Source organism: Oncorhynchus clarkii, chromosome 17, assembly GCF_045791955.1.
Source record: "Oncorhynchus clarkii lewisi isolate Uvic-CL-2024 chromosome 17, UVic_Ocla_1.0, whole genome shotgun sequence".
NCBI lineage: Eukaryota > Metazoa > Chordata > Actinopteri > Salmoniformes > Salmonidae > Oncorhynchus > Oncorhynchus clarkii.
The window spans coordinates 4,066,678-4,087,183 of record NC_092163.1 but is presented as its reverse complement, the minus strand read 5'-3'; the positions used below and the strand labels follow the sequence as shown (position 1 = coordinate 4,087,183).

The window sequence follows — 20,506 nt, the reverse complement described above, 5'->3', positions numbered from 1 at the left end:
AGTTCCCTTCCATCTGAACTCTCTACTATAAACTAAGAGTTTCCTTCCATCTGAACTCTCTACTATAAACTAAGAGTTCCCTTCCATCTGAACTCTCTACTATAAACTAAGAGTTTCCTTCCATCTGAACTCTCTACTATAAACTAAGAGTTTCCTTCCATCTGAACTCTCTACTAGAAACGAAGAGTTCCCTTCCATCTGAACTCTCTACTATAAATGAAGAGTTTCTTTCCATCTAAACTCTCCTCTCTTTTCCATCCCTCCTCTTTTCTCTCTTTCCTTCTCTCCCTGGCTTTGTAGGGAGCCACAGGGGGTTGGTTTGAGAGGGAGGGTGGTATTCTGTCTAATATGACGTCTGTCTGTGTGTGTGTGAGTGAGTGTGTGTGAGTTGTTAATTTTTTCAGTTGCTCCATTTGTCTCTGGGCAGGGAGTGTGTGAATAGGAAACATGACCCCTTCTCCTATCTCCTTTTCTCTCTAGATCTTTGCTCTCGTTCTCTCTCCTCCCCGTTACTCTCTATCCCTTCCCATTTCCTGTCTCTCTTTCTCTCTCCTCCCCTTTACTCTCTATCCCTTCCCATTTCCTTTCTTTCCTATTCTCTCCTCCTCTCTCTTCTCTTCCCTTTTCACTCTCTAACCCCTCTCCCTACCTCCTTCCCTCTCCCTCCCTCTATCTCTCTGTATCCCTCTCTCCCTCCCTCCATCTCTCTCTCTCTCTCTCTCTCTCTCTCTCTCTCTCTCTCTCTCTCTCTCTCTCTCTCTCTCTCCCATCCCTCTCTCTCTCCGTTTCTCCAGCTCCCTCCCTCTCACTCCGTCACTCCCTTCCTCTCTCTCCCTCTATCTCTCTCCGTTTCTCCCTCCGTCAGGTCCCAGAGGTGCTGTTTCCACAGACTGACTAAACCAGGCCATTGTCCATGTTTCTTTCTCTCTCCCTCCCTCTCTCTCTCGCTCCATGTTTCTTTCTCTCTCTCTCTCCATGTTTCTTTCTCCCTCTCCCTCTGCCTCTCTCTCTCCATGTTTCTTTCTCTCTCTCCCTCTGCCTCTCTCTCTCTCCTTGTTTCTTTCTCTCTCTCTCTCTCTCTCTCTCTCTCTCTCTCCATGTTTCTTTCTCTCTCTCCCTCTGCCTCTCTCTCTCTCCATGTTTCTTTCTCTCTCTCCCCTCCCCTCTTCCATCTCTGTAGCTGAATGTACCACGGCTAAAAATGAACTCAGATCAGCAGGAAAAGACCAGAATGTAGGACACCAGTTAGCTAGTGTCTCTGCTAAGGTTGATGCTGGGGTCAGTTAGTTACAGTGGGGCAAAAAAGTATTTGGTCGGCCACCAATTGTGCAAGTTTTCCCACTTAAAAAGATGAGAGAGGCCTGTAATTTTCATCATAGGCACACTTCAACTATGACAGACAAAAGGAGAAAAAAAATCCAGAAAATCACATTGTAGGATTTTTAATGAATTTATTTGCAAATTATGGTGGAAAATAAGTATTTGGTCACCTACAAACAAGCAAGATTTCTGGCTCTCACAGACCTGTAAAAGGTTTGGACTAGACAGGCCTCCGTAGACTGATCCAAGGTCAGTTAGCTAGTGTCTCTGCTGAGGTCGATGCTGGGGTCACAGTTAGGTTTGGACTAGACATAGACTGATCCAAGGTCAGTTAGTTACACGGAACCCAAACCGGCCGCGCACCATCGTACGCCATCGTCCATACATGTATTTTACCCAAACGCGATCACGACACGCAGGTTAAAATATCAAAACAAACTCTGAACCAATTACATTCATTTGGGGACAGGTCGAAAAGCAATTAACATTTTGGCAATTTAGCTAGTTAGTTAGCACTTGCTAGCTAACATTAAGCTAGCTTGCTGTTGCTAGCTAATTTGTCCTGGGATATAAACATTGAGTTGTTATTTTACCTGAAATGCACAAGGTCCTCTACCAAATTAATCCACACGTAAAATGGTCAACCAAATCGTTTCTAGTCATCTCTCCTCCTTCCAAGCTGTATATAATAATATATATATATATATATAGAGTACTATTATATGTACCATATATATATCTCTCCTCCTTCCAAGCTGTATATAATAATATATACAGTGCCTTGCGAAAGTATTCGGCCCCCTTGAACTTTGCGACCTTTTGCCACATTTCAGGCTTCAAACGTAAAGATATAAAACTGTATTTTTTTGTGAAGAATCAACAACAAGTGGGACACAATCATGAAGTGGAACGACATTTATTGGATATTTCAAACTTTTTTAACAAATCAAAAACTGAAAAATTGGGCGTGCAAAATTATTCAGCCCCTTTACTTTCAGTGCAGCAAACTCTCTCCAGAAGTTCAGTGAGGATCTCTGAATGATTCAATGTTGACCTAAATGACTAATGATGATAAATACAATCCACCTGTGTGTAATCAAGTCTCCGTATAAATGCACCTGCACTGTGATTGTCTCAGAGGTCCGTTAAAAGCGCAGAGAGCATCATGAAGAACAAGGAACACACCAGGCAGGTCCAAGATACTGTTGTGAAGAAGTTTAAAGCCGGATTTGGATACAAAAATATTTCCCAAGCTTTAAACATCCCAAGGAGCACTGTGCAAGCAATAATATTGAAATGGAAGGAGTATCAGACCACTGCAAATCTACCAAGACCTGGCCGTCCCTCTAAACTTTCAGCTCATACAAGGAGAAGACTGATCAGAGATGCAGCCAAGAGGCCCATGATCACTCTGGATGAACTGCAGAGATCTACAGCTGAGGTGGGAGACTCTGTCCATAGGACAACAATCAGTCGTATATTGCACAAATCTGGCCTTTATGGAAGAGTGGCAAGAAGAAAGCCATTTCTTAAAGATATCCATAAAAAGTGTCATTTAAAGTTTGCCACAAGCCACCTGGGAGACACACCAAACATGTGGAAGAAGGTGCTCTGGTCAGATGAAACCAAAATTGAACTTTTTGGCAACAATGCAAAACGTTATGTTTGGCGTAAAAGTAACACAGCTGAACACACCATCCCCACTGTCAAACATGGTGGTGGCAGCATCATGGTTTGGTCCTGCTTTTCTTCAGCAGGGACAGGGAAGATGGTTAAAATTGATGGGAAGATGGATGGAGCCAAATACAGGACCATTCTGGAAGAAAACCTGATGGAGTCTGCAAAAGACCTGAGACTGGGACGGAGATTTGTCTTCCAACAAGACAATGATCCAAAACATAAAGCAAAATCTACAATGGAATGGTTCAAAAATAAACATATCCAGGTGTTAGAATGGTCAAGTCAAAGTCCAGACCTGAATCCAATCAAGAATCTGTGGAAAGAACTGAAAACTGCTGTTCACAAATGCTCTCCATCCAACCTCACTGAGCTCGAGCTGTTTTGCAAGGAGGAATGGGAAAAAAATGTCAGTCTCTCGATGTGCAAAACTGATAGAGACATACCCCAAGCGACTTACAGCTGTAATCGCAGCAAAAGGTGGCGCTACAAAGTATTAACTTAATAAGGGGGCTGAATAATTTTGCACGCCCAATTTTTCAGTTTTTGATTTATTAAAAAAGTTTGAAATATCCAATAAATGTTGTTCCACTTCATGATTGTGCCCCACTTGTTGTTGATTCTTCACAAAAAAATACAGTTTTATATCTTTATGTTTGAAGCCTGAAATGTGGCAAAAGGTCGCAAAGTTCAAGGGGGGCGAATACTTTCGCAAGGCACTGTAGATATATATATACAGTACTTAGTATATGTACCATGTATATAATATCTCTCCTCCTTCCAAGCTGTATATAATAATATATAGATATATATATATATATACGGTACTAGTATATGTACCATATATATATATATCTCCTCCTTCCAAGCTGTATATAATAATATATATATATATACAGTACTAGTATATGTACCATGTATATAATAATATATATATATATATACAGTACTAGTATATGTACCATGTATATAATATCTCTCCTCCTTCCAAGCTGTATATAATAATATATATATATATACAGTACTAGTATATGTACCATATATATATATCTCTCCTCCTTCCAAGCTGTATATAATAATATATATATATATATATATATATATATATATACAGTACTAGTATATGTACCATATATATATATATCTCTCCTCCTTCCAAGCTGTATATAATAATATATAGATATATATATATATATACAGTACTAGTATATGTACCATATATATATCTATCCTCCTTCCAAGCTGTATATAATAATATATATATATACAGTACTAGTATATGTACCATATATATATATCTCTCCTCCTTCCAAGCTGTATATAATCATATATATACAGTACTAGTATATGTACCATATATATATATATCTCCTCCTTCCAAGCTGTATATAATAATATATATATATATATATATATATATATATACGGTACAAGTATATGTACCATGTATATAATATCTCTTCTCCTTCCAAGCTTTTTCTCCTCTGGACTTTAGATTGCAATGGGCAATTTTCATAAATTAGCTTGTGTCTCCGTTGGTCTTTCAGTCACCTACGTGGATATAACCAATGAGGAGATGGCACGTGAGTACCTGCTTCTATAAATCTCCAATGAGGAGATGGGAGAGGCAGGACTTGCAGCGTAATCTGCGTCACAAATAGAAGCCCTTAAAGCCCTTGGCAACGCAGACACTCGTTGGCGCGCGCGAGCAGTGTGGCTGCAATAATTGAATAATATAGATTTCTAAATGTATTTTGCAATGCTCGCAGTGTAATCAGCCTGTCAGGTTTGGAATAAACAGGCCTCCATAGACTGATCCAAGGTCAGTTAGCTAGTGTCTCTGCTAAGGTCGATGCTGAGGTCAGCCTGTCAGGTTTGGAATAAACAGGCCTCCATAGACTGATCCAAGGTCAGTTAGCTAGTGTCTCTGCTAAGGTCGATGCTGAGGTCAGTCTGTCAGGTTTGGAATAAACGGGCCTCCATAGACTGATCCAAGGTCAGTTAGTTCCTCCCCAATTTCGTAATATCCAATATTAGTTACTGTCTTGTCCATTCGCTGCAACTCCTATACGGACCCCGGAGAGGCGAAGGCCCGAGAGCCGAAACATGACCCGGCCAAGCCGCACTGCTTCATGACACAGTGCTCGCTTAACCCGGAAGTCAGCGTGCATCCGCCCGGCAAGGAATCGCTAGAGCGCAATGTGACAAGGACAAACCCGGCCGGACAAACCCTTCCCGAAACAGGACGACGCTGGGCCAATTGTGCACCGCCTCATGGCTCTCCCGGTCGGCTACGACACATCCCGGGATCGAATCCAGGTCTGTGGTGACACCTGTAGACCTCTGCCCCACTCGGGAGGCCCCTTCTTGTGTATTTTACCAATAAAGAAAATATCCAAACCTCTGTGACTCACCTGAAAGCTGTAGCATTTGACCGTGTTTGAAACACACACACACACACACACACACACACACACACTAACCCAGTACAAACACACAATAAGGAGACAGTGAGGCGTGGGGTCAGCGAATTGCAGTGTTGTATTTATCAGAACAGAACCAAGGCTAGCCTGTAGAAAAACACAGCTCAGAACAGAACCAAGGCTAGCCAGTAGAAAAACACAGCTCAGAACAGAACCAAGGCTAGCCTGTAGAAAAACAAACACAGCTCAGAACAGAACCAAGGCTAGCCAGTAGAAAAACAAACACAGCTCAGAACAGAACCAAGGCTAGCCAGTAGAAAAACAAACAGTGTTGTATTTATCAGAACAGAACCAAGGCTAGCCAGTAGAAAAACAAACACAGACCAACCAATACATGTCCACAACAACACCTCCTCTCTTCTGTTATTCCAGAACAATCTGTTTTTTTTTCAATCAATTTCGCTATATGAGATTTCATCCAGTGCAATCAACAACAACAACAACAACAACAGTTAGAGAAGATACAACAATGGAACTGTACAAACGTCAGGGTAACGTTGGGGTTAGTGGTGATAGTAGTAGTGTGTTTTGACACAGTTTTACAGTATACTCACAGAGAACGGATACACACAGTAGGCTATATACACACTCACAGAGAACGAATACACACAGTAGGCTACATACACACTCACAGAGAACGAATACACACAGTAGGCTATAGACACACTCACAGAGAACGTATACACACAGTAGGCTATATACACACTCACAGAGAACGGATACACACAGTAGGCTATATACACACTCACATAAACAGAAGGAACAGTGTCTGGAGAGGGAGGAGAGGAGGCAGAGAGAGGAACAGTGTCTGGAGAGGGAGGAGAGGAGGCAGAGAGAGGGACAGTGTCTGGAGAGGGAGGAGAGGAGGCAGAGATAGGGACAGTGTCTGGAGAGGGAGGAGAGGAGGCAGAGAGAGGGACAGTGTCTGGAGAGGGAGGAGAGGAGGCAGAGAGAGGGACAGTGTCTGGAGAGGGAGGAGAGGAGGCAGAGAGAGGGATAGTGTCTGGAGAGGGAGGAGAGGAGGCAGAGAGAGGGACAGTGTCTGGAGAGGGAGGAGAGGTTGGCAGAGAGAGGGACAGTGTCTGGAGAGGGAGGAGAGGAGGCAGAGAGAGGGACAGTGTCTGGAGAGGGAGGAGAGGAGGCAGAGAGAGGGACAGTGTCTGGAGAGGGAGGAGAGGAGGCAGAGAGAGGGACAGTGTCTGGAGAGGAGGCAGAGAGAGGGACAGTGTCTGGAGAGGGAGGAGAGGAGGCAGAGAGAGGGACAGTGTCTGGAGAGGAGGCAGAGAGAGGGACTGTGTCTGGAGAGGGAGGAGAGGAGGCAGAGAGAGGGACAGTGTCTGGAGAGGGAGGAGAGGAGGCAGAGAGAGGGACAGTGTCTGGAGAGGAGGCAGAGAGAGGGACAGTGTCTGGAGAGGGAGGAGAGGAGGCAGAGAGAGGGACAGTGTCTGGAGAGGAGGCAGAGAGAGGGACAGTGTCTGGAGAGGGAGGAGAGGAGGCAGAGAGAGGAACAGTGTCTGGAGAGGGAGAAGAGGAGGCAGAGAGAGGGACAGTGTCTGGAGAGGAGGCAGAGAGAGGAACAGTGGTTATAAGGTAGTGTTGGTAACTAGTTAGACTAGTTAGACTAGATGTTCTGGTGTAAGGGTAGGGGGTTCCTTTACCCTCAGTCACTAATTCATCTTTCCAGCCACAACAGAGAAGGAGAGGGGGGTACAATCACTCCTTTGTGTGGGCGGGGGGAAGGAAAGGAGGAAAGGAGAGGAAGAGGGGGCAGTGGTTACAGCGACAGAATAGAGAGAGAGAGATGTGATAGGAGGAGGGAGAGGGGGAGGGGAGTAGAGAGAGAGAGAGACAAACTCACATTAAGAGTTTCTGTCCTGAATATGATGTACTGATATCGTCAACATGTGATAGGAGGAGGGAGAGGGGGAGGGGAGTAGAGAGAGAGAGAGACAAACTCACATTAAGAGTTTCTGTCCTGAATATGATGTACTGATATCGTCAACATGTGATAGGAGGAGGGAGAGGGGGAGGGGAGTAGAGAGAGAGAGAGACAAACTCACTTTAAGTTCACCAAGAGGAACACTTGTGCAACACGATGATGATCACATAACATATGACTGGACTGATCTCTCTCTCTGTCTCTCTTTCTCTCTCTCTACCAACTCTTCCTCCTCTATTTAGTCTATCTCTCTCTGTCTCTCTTTCTCTCTCTCTACCAACTCTTCCTCCTCTATTTAGTCTCTCTCTCTCTCTCTCTATGTCTCTCTCTCTCTCTGTCTCTCTCTCTCTCTGTCTCTCTCTCTCTCTCTGTCTCTCTCTGTCTCTCTCTCTCTCTCTCTGTCTCTCTCTCTCTCTGTCTCTCTCTGTCTCTCTCTCTCTACCAACTCTTAATTCTCTATTTAGTGTCTCTGTCTATCTCTGATGTAAGAAGTTGGAGACAAGCAGGATGTTAGACGAGTTCTCAGTCCTATGATTGGTCTCCTGCTGTGATAATGTCATCCACAATGTCATCATATCAGTGATGTCATTAAGAGTCTTCCTCGTCCTGAGACTGCAGTTCCCATAATCCACTACGATCCCCAGGGTCACAGGTCAGGCCTCTTTGACCTTTCACCTCTCGGGGTTCCACAGATATTGACCCTGTATTGACCTATTGACTATTCCACAGGTCAGAGTCCAGAGTTCAGGAGGACTGTCTGTCTGCTTCTCAGTGCAGTGGTTACTCAGGTCATAGAAATATACATTCTAGAACAGATCAATTCTAGAACAGATCAATTCTAGAACGGATGTAGTTCTAAAAATCCACAAGAACTGTCAAAATGGCGGCAAATTCCATCTAGTCGAAGTAAAATGGCCGACGGCATCAAACAACTGCAGAACTTCCGGAGCAGGTGACTCTAACATCCAGTCCATCAAGGGTCCACAGAAGACCAAAATGGCAGCCGGTCTGGTCCATCCACCATGGACCGCTGTTCAGAAGGGGAAATCCTCCCTTCTAGTGGTTCTATAATCTACAAACACAGGGGAGGGGGGGGGGGGGGGGCTCTATATAATACCTGTATAATGTGTGTATATATAATGTTAGTGTGTGTGTGTGTGTATGTATGTGTATAACGTGTGTGTCTAGAATCTATGTGTGTGTGTGTATATAATGTGTGTGTGTATATAATGTGTGTGTCTGTGTGTGTATGTAATGTGTGTGTGTGTGTGTATATAATGTGTGTGTGTGTGTGCATATAATGTGTGTGTGTGTGTGTGTATATAATGTGTGTGTGTGTGTGTGTGTATATAATGTGTGTGTGTGTATATAATGTGTGTGTGTGTGTGTATATAATGTGTGTCTGTGTGTGTGTATATGTGTGTCTGTGTGTGTGTATATAATGTGTGTGTGTGTGTGTATATATAATGTGTGTCTGTGTGTGTGTATATAATGCGTGTCTGTGTGTGTGTATATAATGTGTGTGTGTGTGTGTATATAATGTGTGTGTATATAATGTTTGTCTCTGTGTGTGTGTATAATGTGTGTCTGTGTGTGTGTATATAATGTGTGTGTGTGTGTATATAATGTGTGTGTGTGTGTGTATATAATGTGTGTGTGTGTATATAATGTGTGTGTGTGTGTGTGTATATAATGTGTGTGTGTGTATATAATGTGTGTGTGTGTATATAATGTGTGTGTGTGTATATAATGTGTGTGTGTGTATATAATGTGTGTGTGTATATAATGTGTGTGTGTATATAATGTGTGTGTGTGTATATAATGTGTGTGTGTGTATATAATGTGTGTGTGTATATAATGTGTGTGTGTGTATATAATGTGTGTGTGTGTGTGTATATAATGTGTGTGTGTGTGTATATAATGTGTGTGTGTGTGTGTATATAATGTGTGTGTGTGTGTATATAATGTGTGTGTGTGTGTGTGTGTGTATATAATGTGTGTGTGTGTGTGTGTATATAATGTGTGTGTGTGTATATAATGTGTGTGTGTGTGTGTGTGTGTATATAATGTGTGTGTGTGTATATAATGTGTGTGTGTATATAATGTGTGTGTGTGTGTGTGTATATAATGTGTGTGTGTGTATATAATGTGTGTGTGTGTATATAATGTGTGTGTGTGTGTATATAATGTGTGTGTGTGTATAATGTGTGTGTGTATATAATGTGTGTGTGTGTATATAATGTGTGTGTATATAATGTGTGTGTGTGTATATAATGTGTGTGTGTATATAATGTGTTGTGTGTGTGTGTATATAATGTGTGTGTGTGTGTGTGTATATAATGTGTGTGTGTGTGTGTATATAATGTGTGTGTGTGTGTGTATATAATGTGTGTGTGTGTGTGTGTATAATGTGTGTGTGTGTGTGTGTATATAATGTGTGTGTGTGTGTGTGTATATAATGTGTGTGTGTGTGTGTGTATATAATGTGTGTGTGTGTGTGTATATAATGTGTGTGTGTGTGTGTATATAATGTGTGTGTGTGTGTGTGTATAATGTGTGTGTGTGTGTATATAATGTGTGTGTATATAATGTGTGTGTGTGTATATAATGTGTGTGTGTATATAATGTGTGCATCACTGCAGCATTATGTCTTTGAGGTTCTCTTGCAGTATGGTGTCTTTAACAGCGTGGAACACAAAGCGGATGTTCTCCGTGTCGATCGCCGTGGTAAAGTGATGAAACAGAGGTTTCCCACGGTTACGCCGCTTACGACTGAACGACTGCACCAGGAACGCCTGCAGAGAGAGAGAGAAGAGGTTTGAGAGTTTGTGTGTTTACCTGGTCAGGTGTGATTGTGTGTACCTGGTCAGGTGTGTTTGTGTGTGTACCTGGTCAGGTGTGTGTGTGTGTACCTGGTCAGGTGTGTTTGTGTGTGTACCTGGTCACATGTGTTTGTGTACCTGGTCAGGTGTGTTTGTGTGTTTACTTGGGCAGGTGTGTTTGTGTGTTTACCTGGGCAGGTGTGTTTGTGTGTTTACCTGGGCAGGTGTGTTTGTGTACCTGGTCAGGTGTGTTTACCTGGTCAGGTATGTGTTACCTGTAGGTCCAGTGTGTTAGAATCTACCTGTAGGTCCTGTGTGTTAGATTCTACCTGTAGGTCCTGTGTGTTAGATCCTACCTGTAGGTCCTGTGTGTTAGATCCTACCTGTAGGTCCTGTGTGTTAGATCCTACCTGTAGGTCCTGTGTGTTAGATCCTACCTGTAGGTCCTGTGTGTTAGATCCTACCTGTAGGTCCTGTGTGTTAGATCCTACCTATAGGTCCTGTGTGTTACATCCTACCTGTAGGTCCTGTGTGTTAGATCCTACCTGTAGACCCTGTGTGTTAGATCCTACCTGTAGGTCCTGTGTGTTAGATCTTACCTGTAGGTCCTGTGTGTTAGATCCTACCTGTAGACCCTGTGTGTTATATCCTACCTGTAGGTCCTGTGTGTTAGATCCTACCTGTAGGTCCTGTGTGTTAAATCCTACCTGTACATCCTCCAGCCTGCGAGGGTCTCCCCTGTATTCTGGGAAGTTTTTAGTGATGTCAGACTGGCCTAGCTTCTCCACCAGCAGGTCAGTCTTGTTGAGGAAGAGGATGATGGACACGTTGAGGAAGAGCTTGTTGTTCACGATCGTCTCAAAGATGTTCATGCTCTCTACCAGCCGATTGGTCCTCCGGTCCTCCATCAGAACCTATGGGAGAGGAGGTGAGAAATGTCTCCCTTCCGGTTGACTCTAAAACTGAAGATGTGATTTCACCCCCAAAACCTTCCAGCTACATCCGCACCTCATATACTCAGGTCTGGTGGTTGGGTGTACCTGGTCGTACGTACGTACGTACGTACGTATGTCTGTCTGTCTGTCTGTCTGTCTGTCTGTAGCCTACCTGGTCGTACTCGGATGATGACACCATGAACAGTATAGATGTGATTCCGTCGAAGCACTGAAACCATTTCTGTCTCTGTGACCTCTGACCCCCCACATCAACCATCTTAAACGGAATCTTCTTTATGATAAAGTCGTGTTCTACGATTCCTTTAGTCGCCTTCCGTGCAAACAGAATGTCCTGCCGACTAGGGATATAGTTCTGGAGAGAGTGATGGAAGGATGGAGGAGAGAGGGGAGGAGTAGAGAGGAGCAGAGAGGAGGAGAGAGGGAAGGATGGAGGAGAGAGGGGAGGAGTAGAGAGGAGCAGAGAGGAGGAGAGAGGGAGGGAAGGATGGAGGAGAGAGGGGAGGAGTAGAGGAGGAGAGAGGGATGGAAGGATGGAGGAGAGAGGGGAGGGGTAGAGAGGATGAGAGAGGGATGGAAGGATGGAGGAGAGAGGGGAGGGGTAGAGAGGAGGAGAGAGGGATGGAAGGATGGAGGAGAGAGGGGAGGGGTAGAGAGGAGGAGAGAGGGATGGAAGGATGGAGGAGAGAGGGATGGAAGGATGGAAGAGAGAGGAGGAGAGAGGGATGGAAGGATGGACGAGAGAAGAGAGAGAGGGATGGATGGAGGAGAGAGGGATGGAAGGATGGAGGAGAGATGAGGAGAGAGGGATGGAAGGATGGAGGAGAGGAGGAGAGATGGATGGAAGGATGTAGGAGAGAGGAGGAGAGAGGGATGGAAGGATGGAGGAGAGAGGGATGGAAGGATGGAGGAGAGAGGAGGAGAGAGGGATGGAAGGATGGATGAGAGAGGGATGGAATGATGCAGGAGAGAGGAGGAGAGAGGAATAGAAGGATGGAGGAGAGAGGAGGAGAGAGGGATGGAAGGATGGAGGAGAGAGGGATGGAAGGATGGAGGAGAGAGGAGGAGAGAGGGATGGAAGGATGGAGGAGAGAGGAGGAGAGAGGGATGGAAGGATGGAGGAGAGAGGAGGAGAGAGGGATGGAAGGATGGTGGAGAGAGGAGAGAGAGGAGAGAGAGGGATGGAAGGATGGAGGAGAGAGGAGGAGAGAGGGATGGAAGGATGGAGGAGAGAGGGATGGAAGGATGGAGGAGAGAGGAGGAGAGAGGGATGGAAGGATGGAGGAGAGAGGAGGAGAGAGGGATGGAAGGATGGAGGAGAGGAGGAGAGAGGGATGGAAGGATGGAGGAGAGGAGGAGAGAGGGATGGAAGGATGGAGGAGAGAGGAGGAGAGAGGGATGGAAGGATGGAGGAGAGGAGAGAGGGATGGAAGGATGGAGGAGAGGAGGAGAGAGGGATGGAAGGATGGAGGAGAGAGGAGAGAGGGATGGAAGGATGGAGGAGAGAGGAGGAGAGAGGGATGGAAGGATGGAGGAGAGGAGGAGAGAGGGATGGAAGGATGGAGGAGAGAGGAGAGAGGGATGGAAGGATGGAGGAGAGAGGAGGAGAGAAGGATGGAAGGATGGAGGTGAGAGGAGGAGAGAGGGATGGAGGAGAGAGGAGGAGAGAGGAGGAGAGAGGGATGGAAGGATGGAGGAGAGAGGAGGAGAGAGGGATAGAAGGATGGAGGAGAGGAGGAGAGAGGGATGGAAGGATGGAGGAGAGGAGGAGAGAGGGATGGAAGGATGGAGGAGAGAGGAGGAGAGAGGGATGGAAGGATGGAGGAGAGAGGAGGAGAGAGGGATGGAAGGATGGAGGAGAGAGGGATGGAAGGATGGAGGAGAGAGGGATGGAAGGATGGAGGAGAGAAGAGAGGGATGGAAGGATGGAGGAGAGAGGGATGGAAGGATGGAGGAGAGAGGGATGGAAGGATGGAGGAGAGAGGGATGGAAGGATGGAGGAGAGAGGGATGGAAGGATGGAGGAGAGAGGAGGAGAGAGGGATGGAAGGATGGAGGTGAGAGGAGGAGAGAGGGATGGAGGAGAGAGGAGGAGAGAGGAGGAGAGAGGGATGGAAGGATGGAGGAGAGAGGAGGAGAGAGGGATAGAAGGATGGAGGAGAGGAGGAGAGAGGGATGGAAGGATGGAGGAGAGGAGGAGAGAGGGATGGAAGGATGGAGGAGAGAGGAGGAGAGAGGGATGGAAGGATGGAGGAGAGAGGAGGAGAGAGGGATGGAAGGATGGAGGAGAGAGGGATGGAAGGATGGAGGAGAGAGGAGGAGAGAGGGATGGAAGGATGGAGGTGAGAGGAGGAGAGAGGGATGGAGGAGAGAGGAGGAGAGAGGAGGAGAGAGGGATGGAAGGATGGAGGAGAGAGGAGGAGAGAGGGATAGAAGGATGGAGGAGAGGAGGAGAGAGGGATGGAAGGATGGAGGAGAGGAGGAGAGAGGGATGGAAGGATGGAGGAGAGAGGAGGAGAGAGGGATGGAAGGATGGAGGAGAGAGGAGGAGAGAGGGATGGAAGGATGGAGGAGAGAGGGATGGAAGGATGGAGGAGAGAGGGATGGAAGGATGGAGGAGAGAAGAGAGGGATGGAAGGATGGAGGAGAGAGGGATGGAAGGATGGAGGAGAGAGGGATGGAAGGATGGAGGAGAGAGGGATGGAAGGATGGAGGAGAGAGGGATGGAAGGATGGAGGAGAGAGGAGAGAGAGGAGGAGAACAGTAATATTATCATGCTCTTTGATTGTTTTTGTTTGTCATTTATGAACAGTATTTATGTACAACAACAGTATTCAACAATAATGTAATTACATAGTCAGTAATACTATCAGATGGGGGGTGTGGCCAGAGGTTCTGACATCAAAGGTTAAAGGTAAAGAAGCTCCGCCCACTCACCGGCTGGCCAATCCGGTCCAGGTTATCCAGGAAGTATTTCACCGACTCACTCTGTGAACAGGAAGAGACAACACAGTCGTTTTGACTTAATTAAACGTTTTATTCCATTGTTTCCATTGGACACGACGACATGCTGAAAGCTCAAGTTTTTGAAAGTATTTGCTATATAATTCAACCACACACTCTTCCCACTGAGCAAAGACGTCAATTCAACGTCTATTCCACGTTGGTTCAATGTAATTTCATTGAAATGACGTGAAAGCGACGTTGATTCAACCAGTGTGTGTCCAGTGGGAAACGACGTTGATTCAACCAGTGTGTGTCCAGTGGGAAACGACGTTGATTCAACCAGTGTGTGTCCAGTGGGAAACGACGTTGATTCAACCAGTGTGTGTCCAGTGGGAAACGACGTTGATTCAACCAGTGTGTGTCCAGTGGGAAACGACGTTGATTCAACCAGTGTGTTTCCAGTGGGAAACGACGTTGACACCGAGACTTCTAGAATGCTCTACAATGTTCAAACAAACAAAACTGATCATTAAACTCAACCCTGACACAGATAGAGAGAAGGGAGAAAGAGGGAGGGAGGGAGGGACAGAAAGAGAGAGAAGGGAGGGAGGGACAGAGGGGGAGAGAGAGAGAGAGAGAGGGACAGAGGGGGAGAGAGAGAGAGAGAGAGGGACAGAGGGGGAGAGAGAGAGAGAGAGAGGGACAGAGGGGGAGAGAGAGAGAGAGAGAGGGACAGAGGGGGAGAGAGAGAGAGAGAGAGGGACAGAGGGGGAGAGAGAGAGAGGTAGAGAGAGAGAGAGGGAGGGACAGAGGGGGAGAGAGAGAGAGAGAGAGAGAGGGACAGAGGGGGAGAGAGAGAGAGAGGGAGGGACAGAGGGGGAGAGAAAGGGAGAAAGAGGGAGTAAGAAAGAGAGCAATGTTTTCTGATAAAAGTGTGTTGACCCTGTGTTCTGCCTCTAAGAGGGGAACAACACTAAACAGACCCAGGATCAGCTTCTTAATGCGTTCCAGGGGCTCTATGAAGCAATCTCCCAATGCCTCTGAAGGGAACAACACTAAACAGACCCAGGATCAGCTTCTGAACGCGTTCCAGGGGCTCTATGAAGCAATCTCCCAATGCCTCTGAAGGGAACAACACCTAAACAGACCCAGGATCAGCTTCTTAATGCGTTCCAGGGGCTCTATGAAGCAATCTCCCAATATCTCTGAAGGGAACAACACCTAAACAGACCCAGGATCAGCTTCTTAATGCGTTCCAGGGGCTCTATGAAGCAATCTCCCAATGCCTCTGAAGGGAACAACACTAAAACAGACCCAGGATCAGCTTATTCATGCGTTCCAGGGGCTCTATGAAGCAATCTCCCAATGCCTCTGAAGGGAACAACACTAAAACAGACCCAGGATCAGCGTATTAATGCGTTCAGCAGACACTTTTATCCAAAGTCATTGGTCTATTTTATGAATAGGTGTCCCCAGGCTGTATCAAACCCACGACCTTTGGTCTTACATGCACCACACCGACTGAGCCAAACAGGATGTTTAACGTTATTTAGTATGATAGTTCAGTCTGGTACATTACAACCTCGCTCACATCCACCACCCCAGGAAACAGCTGTGTGTGTGAAAACAGAGAGAGGGATTAACCAGACAGAGAGACAGCAACCCCCCCTTTCCCCTCCCTTCCCCACACACAGAAAACTAGCCCTCGTTCCAAAACTATTCCTCTTTCCAAAACTATTCCTATTTTCAAAACTATTCCTCTAATTTAAAACTATTCCTCTTTCCAAAACTATTCCTCTTTTCAAAACTATGCCTCTTTCCAAAACTATTCCTCTTTCCAAAACTATTCCTCTTTCCAAAACTATTCCTCTTTCCAAAACTATTCCTCTTTCCAAAACTATTCCTCTAATTTAAAACTATGCCTCTTTCCAAAACTATTCCTCTTTCCAAAACTATTCCTCTTTCCAAAACTATTCCTCTTTCCACTGTTCTTCTTTCAATCCGTCTTTCATTTAGTTGATGGGCTCTGGTCTGGTCTTATTGTAAATGTCAATTTGTCTTCTCCATATGAGATTCCAACTTGTCTTATAAATGAATAATAATTTGTCACAGAGTCGTGTTCTAAAACGGACCCCATTGGACGAACGGCCGTGAACCGTTATGTTGCCGTGCCAAACAGGAAACGCAACCCCCATGACCCAAAGGCTGACCTGTGATGTCACCGCCACAGGAAACAAAGTCCGCCAACGTAAGAGGGGAGGGGCCAGGAGTGGAGGAGAGGGGGAATTCCCAGCGTTGAGGAGATTAACACAGACTACATACACAGGCAGACAGACACATACTCACTACACTACACTCTAGTCTCACGTTGCCATACCACCGTCTGGAGAATTTAGATTTGGTGCAAAAACACACCGAACATATTTTGATTATATGTTACATTTCTAGCCCCCCCCCCCCCCTCCCCTGTAGAACGGCTGCTGGGTGCTGTGTGAATCACCTGACTACCGTTCCGGTAGTTGGTGTTGTTGCTAGTTTTTCAAGTTGCTGACAAGTCTGCAATTGATATTTTATTGAAAGTGAATTCCGTTGGTAAAAAGTCAAAGGTCACGTTCTAAACTGCTCTGGTGTGTCCTGTCCACACGGCCGCTTTGCTACCACTGAAAATATCTTGAAAATGGCCCATTATTTAGTTTCTAAGGACCCATAAAACAGAAGCAGTGGGAGAACATATTCAAGTAATTAAATACATTAAAAAAACACTTTAAACTGTGTATTATTAATTAGCTATCTGGCTACAGTAGGCCTCTATGTAGACTCCACTGAGATGCTAACTAGCTAGCTGGCTACAGTAGGCCACTTTATAGGCTAACTCCACTGAGCTGCTAACTAGCTAGCTGGCTACAGTAGGCATCTTTGTAGACCACTGAGCTGCTAACTAGCAAGCTTCAGTAGGCCACTTTGTAGGCTAACTCCACTGAGCTGCTAACTAGCGAGCTGGCTACAGTAGACAACTTTGTAGACTCCACTAATCTGCTAACTAGCTAGCTAGCTACAGTAGGCATCTTTGTAGACTCCACTGATCTGCTAACTAGCTAGCTGGCTACAGTAGGCATCTTTGTAGACTCCACTAATCTGCTAACTAGCTAGCTAGCTACAGTAGGCCACTTTATAGGCTAACTCCACTGAGCTGCTAACCAGCTAGCTGGCTACAGTAGGCCACTTTATAGGCTAACTACACTGAGCTGCTATCTAGCTAGCTGGCTACAGTAGGCCACTTTGTAGACTCCACTGAGCTGCTAACTAGCTAGCTACAGTAGGTCACTTTGTAGGCTAACTCCACTGAGCTGCTAACTATCTAGCTGGCTACAGTAGGCATCTTTGTAGACTCCACTGAGCTGCTAACTAGCTAGCTAGCTACAGTAGGCCACTTCGTAGGCTTACTCCACTGAGCCGCTAACTAGCGAGCTAGCTAACTTTACACACTGTTTAGCTAAGTGAATTAAATGTAATCAGCTAGCTAACTTCCTATTGGCTAGCTATCTTGATGTAATCATTGTAAAATTAAAAATAGTCTCCAAATGTATTTTCTAGATAACGGCCATGGAAAGAGGGTGACATTGCCGCTTCAGCTGTCAGTAACGGGAGAATGGTAGGCCACTGGACAGGTCATTATGAACAGATTCTCCAGACCCTAGAGGGTTAAACTACGAGGACAGAGAGATAATGGCAACATACTATTCAGTGCCGTCTCATTGGAGTATAATGAAGCCTGTTTCTTTGTGATGTAATCTGTCCTCGGCTATGGAATGCTGTGAAAGAAAGCCCGTTGGCAGATGAAGAGAGAGGTCCCGATGAACGTCCCAAGAGACGAAGGGTATATCTTATGTGCCCTGGGTTATATGTGTTGGCCCACCTATGTTTAACAGAATGCTGTATACAGTTATACAGTTAAACATCCCACACAGTGTATTAACCTGGTTACAACGGGAGCTGCTGGCTGTGCAGGGTTCTGTTCCAGCCCAGCAATAACACACCCGATTACCAACTCATCATCACATCTAAAGAGTTAATAATTTTGCACGCCCAATTTTTCAGTTTTTGATTTGTTAAAAAAGTTTGAAATATCCAATAAATGTCGTTCCACTTCATGATTGTGTCCCACTTGTTGTTGATTCACAAAAAAATACAGTTTTATATCTTTATGTTTGAAGCCTGAAATGTGGCAAAAGGTCGCAAAGTTCAAGGGGGCCGAATACTTTCGCAAGGCACTGTAAGTCTACTCAGCCAGTAGATCAGTGGAGCAGGGTTGGCCACCTCTGGAATAGAAGTCTACTCAGACAGTAGATCAGTGGAGCAGGGTTGGCCATCTCTGGAATAGAAGTCTACTCAGCCAGTAGATCAGTGGAGCAGGGTTGGCCACCTCTGGAATAGAAGTCTACTCAGCCAGTAGATCAGTGGAGCAGGGTTGGCCACCTCTGGAATAGAAGTCTGCTCAGCCAGTAGATCAGTGACCAGACCAAATTCAGATAGAAATGTAAGTTATAGATCTGTCATTTCTCATGAAAAGGAAGTCTAATAAGCAGTAGATTTGTCCTATGTGCTCTATTTCTATGCTTCCTGGTCTACATTATAGTTGCTTGTTTTTGGTCACATAAAAACTGAAATTAGGAAAACTATTAAGAGTTTTAACAACCAGGAAATGGCGGAGCGATTTCTGCACATTGAAGTGCTGACATATTGTTTAAAATTGTTTAGTTCAAATCCAACCCTTGTAATTTAGGTACAATTATGACAGTAAGGAGACGACAGTTAGGCTACAGGAGATAAGCATTACAGGTAGCATTTTTATGTTATTTCGTTCATTTTTAGCAATGTTGCTAACAAAATGACTGCAGTAGTTCCCATAGACATGGTTGCTCTATGTGTCACCGAGCCTGTATAAGCTAGCGACTGGGCTAACACAGCTATCCATTTAGGTCAATAATATGCTGTTGTTATTATCTTTTTGGTTTGGCTTTATAATCCTGAGAGACATTGAACTAGCTAGTTAGTTATAGTAGATCATAGCTAGCTAGTTAGTTATAGTATCTAGCTAGTTAGTTATAGTAGCTAGTAGCTAGCTAGTTAGTTATACCTAGGTAGCTCACGAGGTTAGCTGACTTTTCTCCCCAAAAAAATCGTAGCGACTTGTCCCGCATGCTAGCCTTTACAGCCAAATATCACGTTAGAAACGTCAAAATATAAATATTGATATGGCCAGTGTTGTATATCATTTCTTCCTTCTTACTGCAGCTTGACAGCTTTAGCTCATCTGGACAAAATGTTATAAAATGTTTTGTAACCAGTGGTTGTTTTGTTGATATTTTTTGGGCATAAATCTGATGAGCTCCTCCCAAGCAAGGCACCGGGTTCCTTCCTGATTTCTGCCATGGAACATCCCCACACTTCCCATTTTAGGGAAGCCTGGTTCGCGACGAGGCGACCTACACCCATACCACACACACATGCTGCTGACTAGACCTACAGTGGTGTGACAAATAGCAGTACGCATCACTACTGATACAGAGAGAGAGAGAGAGTGAGAGAGAGGGAGAGAGAGAGAGAGAGAGAGAGAGAGAGATGGGGAGAGAGAGAAAGAGACAAAATAGTATTTTTTTCTCTGAAGTTACCATTTCAAAACTAAAATAACTTTATTAGTCAACGGTGAAAATGCTGACAGAGGGTTTTAAAGACTGAGTAAGCAGATGGACTGAGGTTTCCTCTCTATTTCAGGAAGAGAGGGGGAGGGGGAGAGAGGGAGGGAGGGGGAGAGAGAGGCAATGAGAGATAGAGAGATGGCATGTTTTTTTTGTATATAATTTATGAACCAAGTTAATAAAACATGTAACATTGGGGGGAACTGAGGAAAAACCAATGACTAAAGCCTGTCACATTACAGCTGACCAATCAAAACAGGTTTCTGGTGGGTTAAACCAATCAATGGATAGAACTGGTGTAGTTGTGGTGTGAGTGAGTAAGGCAGCTGGAATGGAACTCCATTCACAGTTTGTGTTGGTCAGATTAGAGGCTTTACTACTAGACGAGGTCTGAATAGACTGTTTGGGCCCTCCCTCTCACTCTCTCTCTCTCTCTCTCTCTCTCTCTCTCTCTCTCTCTCTCTCTCTCTCTCTCTCTCTCTCTCTCTCTCTCTCTCTCTCTCTCTCTCTCTCTCTCTCTCTCTCTCTCTCTCTCTCTCTCTCTCTCTCTCTCTCTCTCTCTCTCTCTCTCTCTCTCTCTCTCTCTCTCTCTCTCTCTCTCTCTCTCTCTCTCCTGGTTGCAATGGGAACCCGGTGGTTGTTTTGAGAGCTTTTGGATTCGACGTTGC

General features: G+C 45.2%; 1 protein-coding gene across 1 annotated transcript in view; it reads right to left on the bottom strand.

The window, feature by feature from the left end:
• Window positions 1–5,520: 5,520 nt before the first annotated feature.
• LOC139370127 (guanine nucleotide-binding protein subunit alpha-12-like) overlaps window positions 5,521–20,506 on the bottom strand; it is a 36,700-nt gene continuing 21,714 nt past the window's right edge. Inside the window, exons 3-7 of the mRNA XM_071109451.1 lie at window positions 14,131–14,181; window positions 11,349–11,549; window positions 10,949–11,155; window positions 5,783–10,214; window positions 5,521–5,645 (exon numbers count right to left, since the gene is read on the bottom strand). Coding sequence (XP_070965552.1) covers window positions 10,053–10,214; window positions 10,949–11,155; window positions 11,349–11,549; window positions 14,131–14,181 — 621 coding nt within the window. The 3' untranslated portion in view covers window positions 5,521–5,645; window positions 5,783–10,052. The remainder of the gene's footprint in view (window positions 5,646–5,782; window positions 10,215–10,948; window positions 11,156–11,348; window positions 11,550–14,130; window positions 14,182–20,506) is intronic.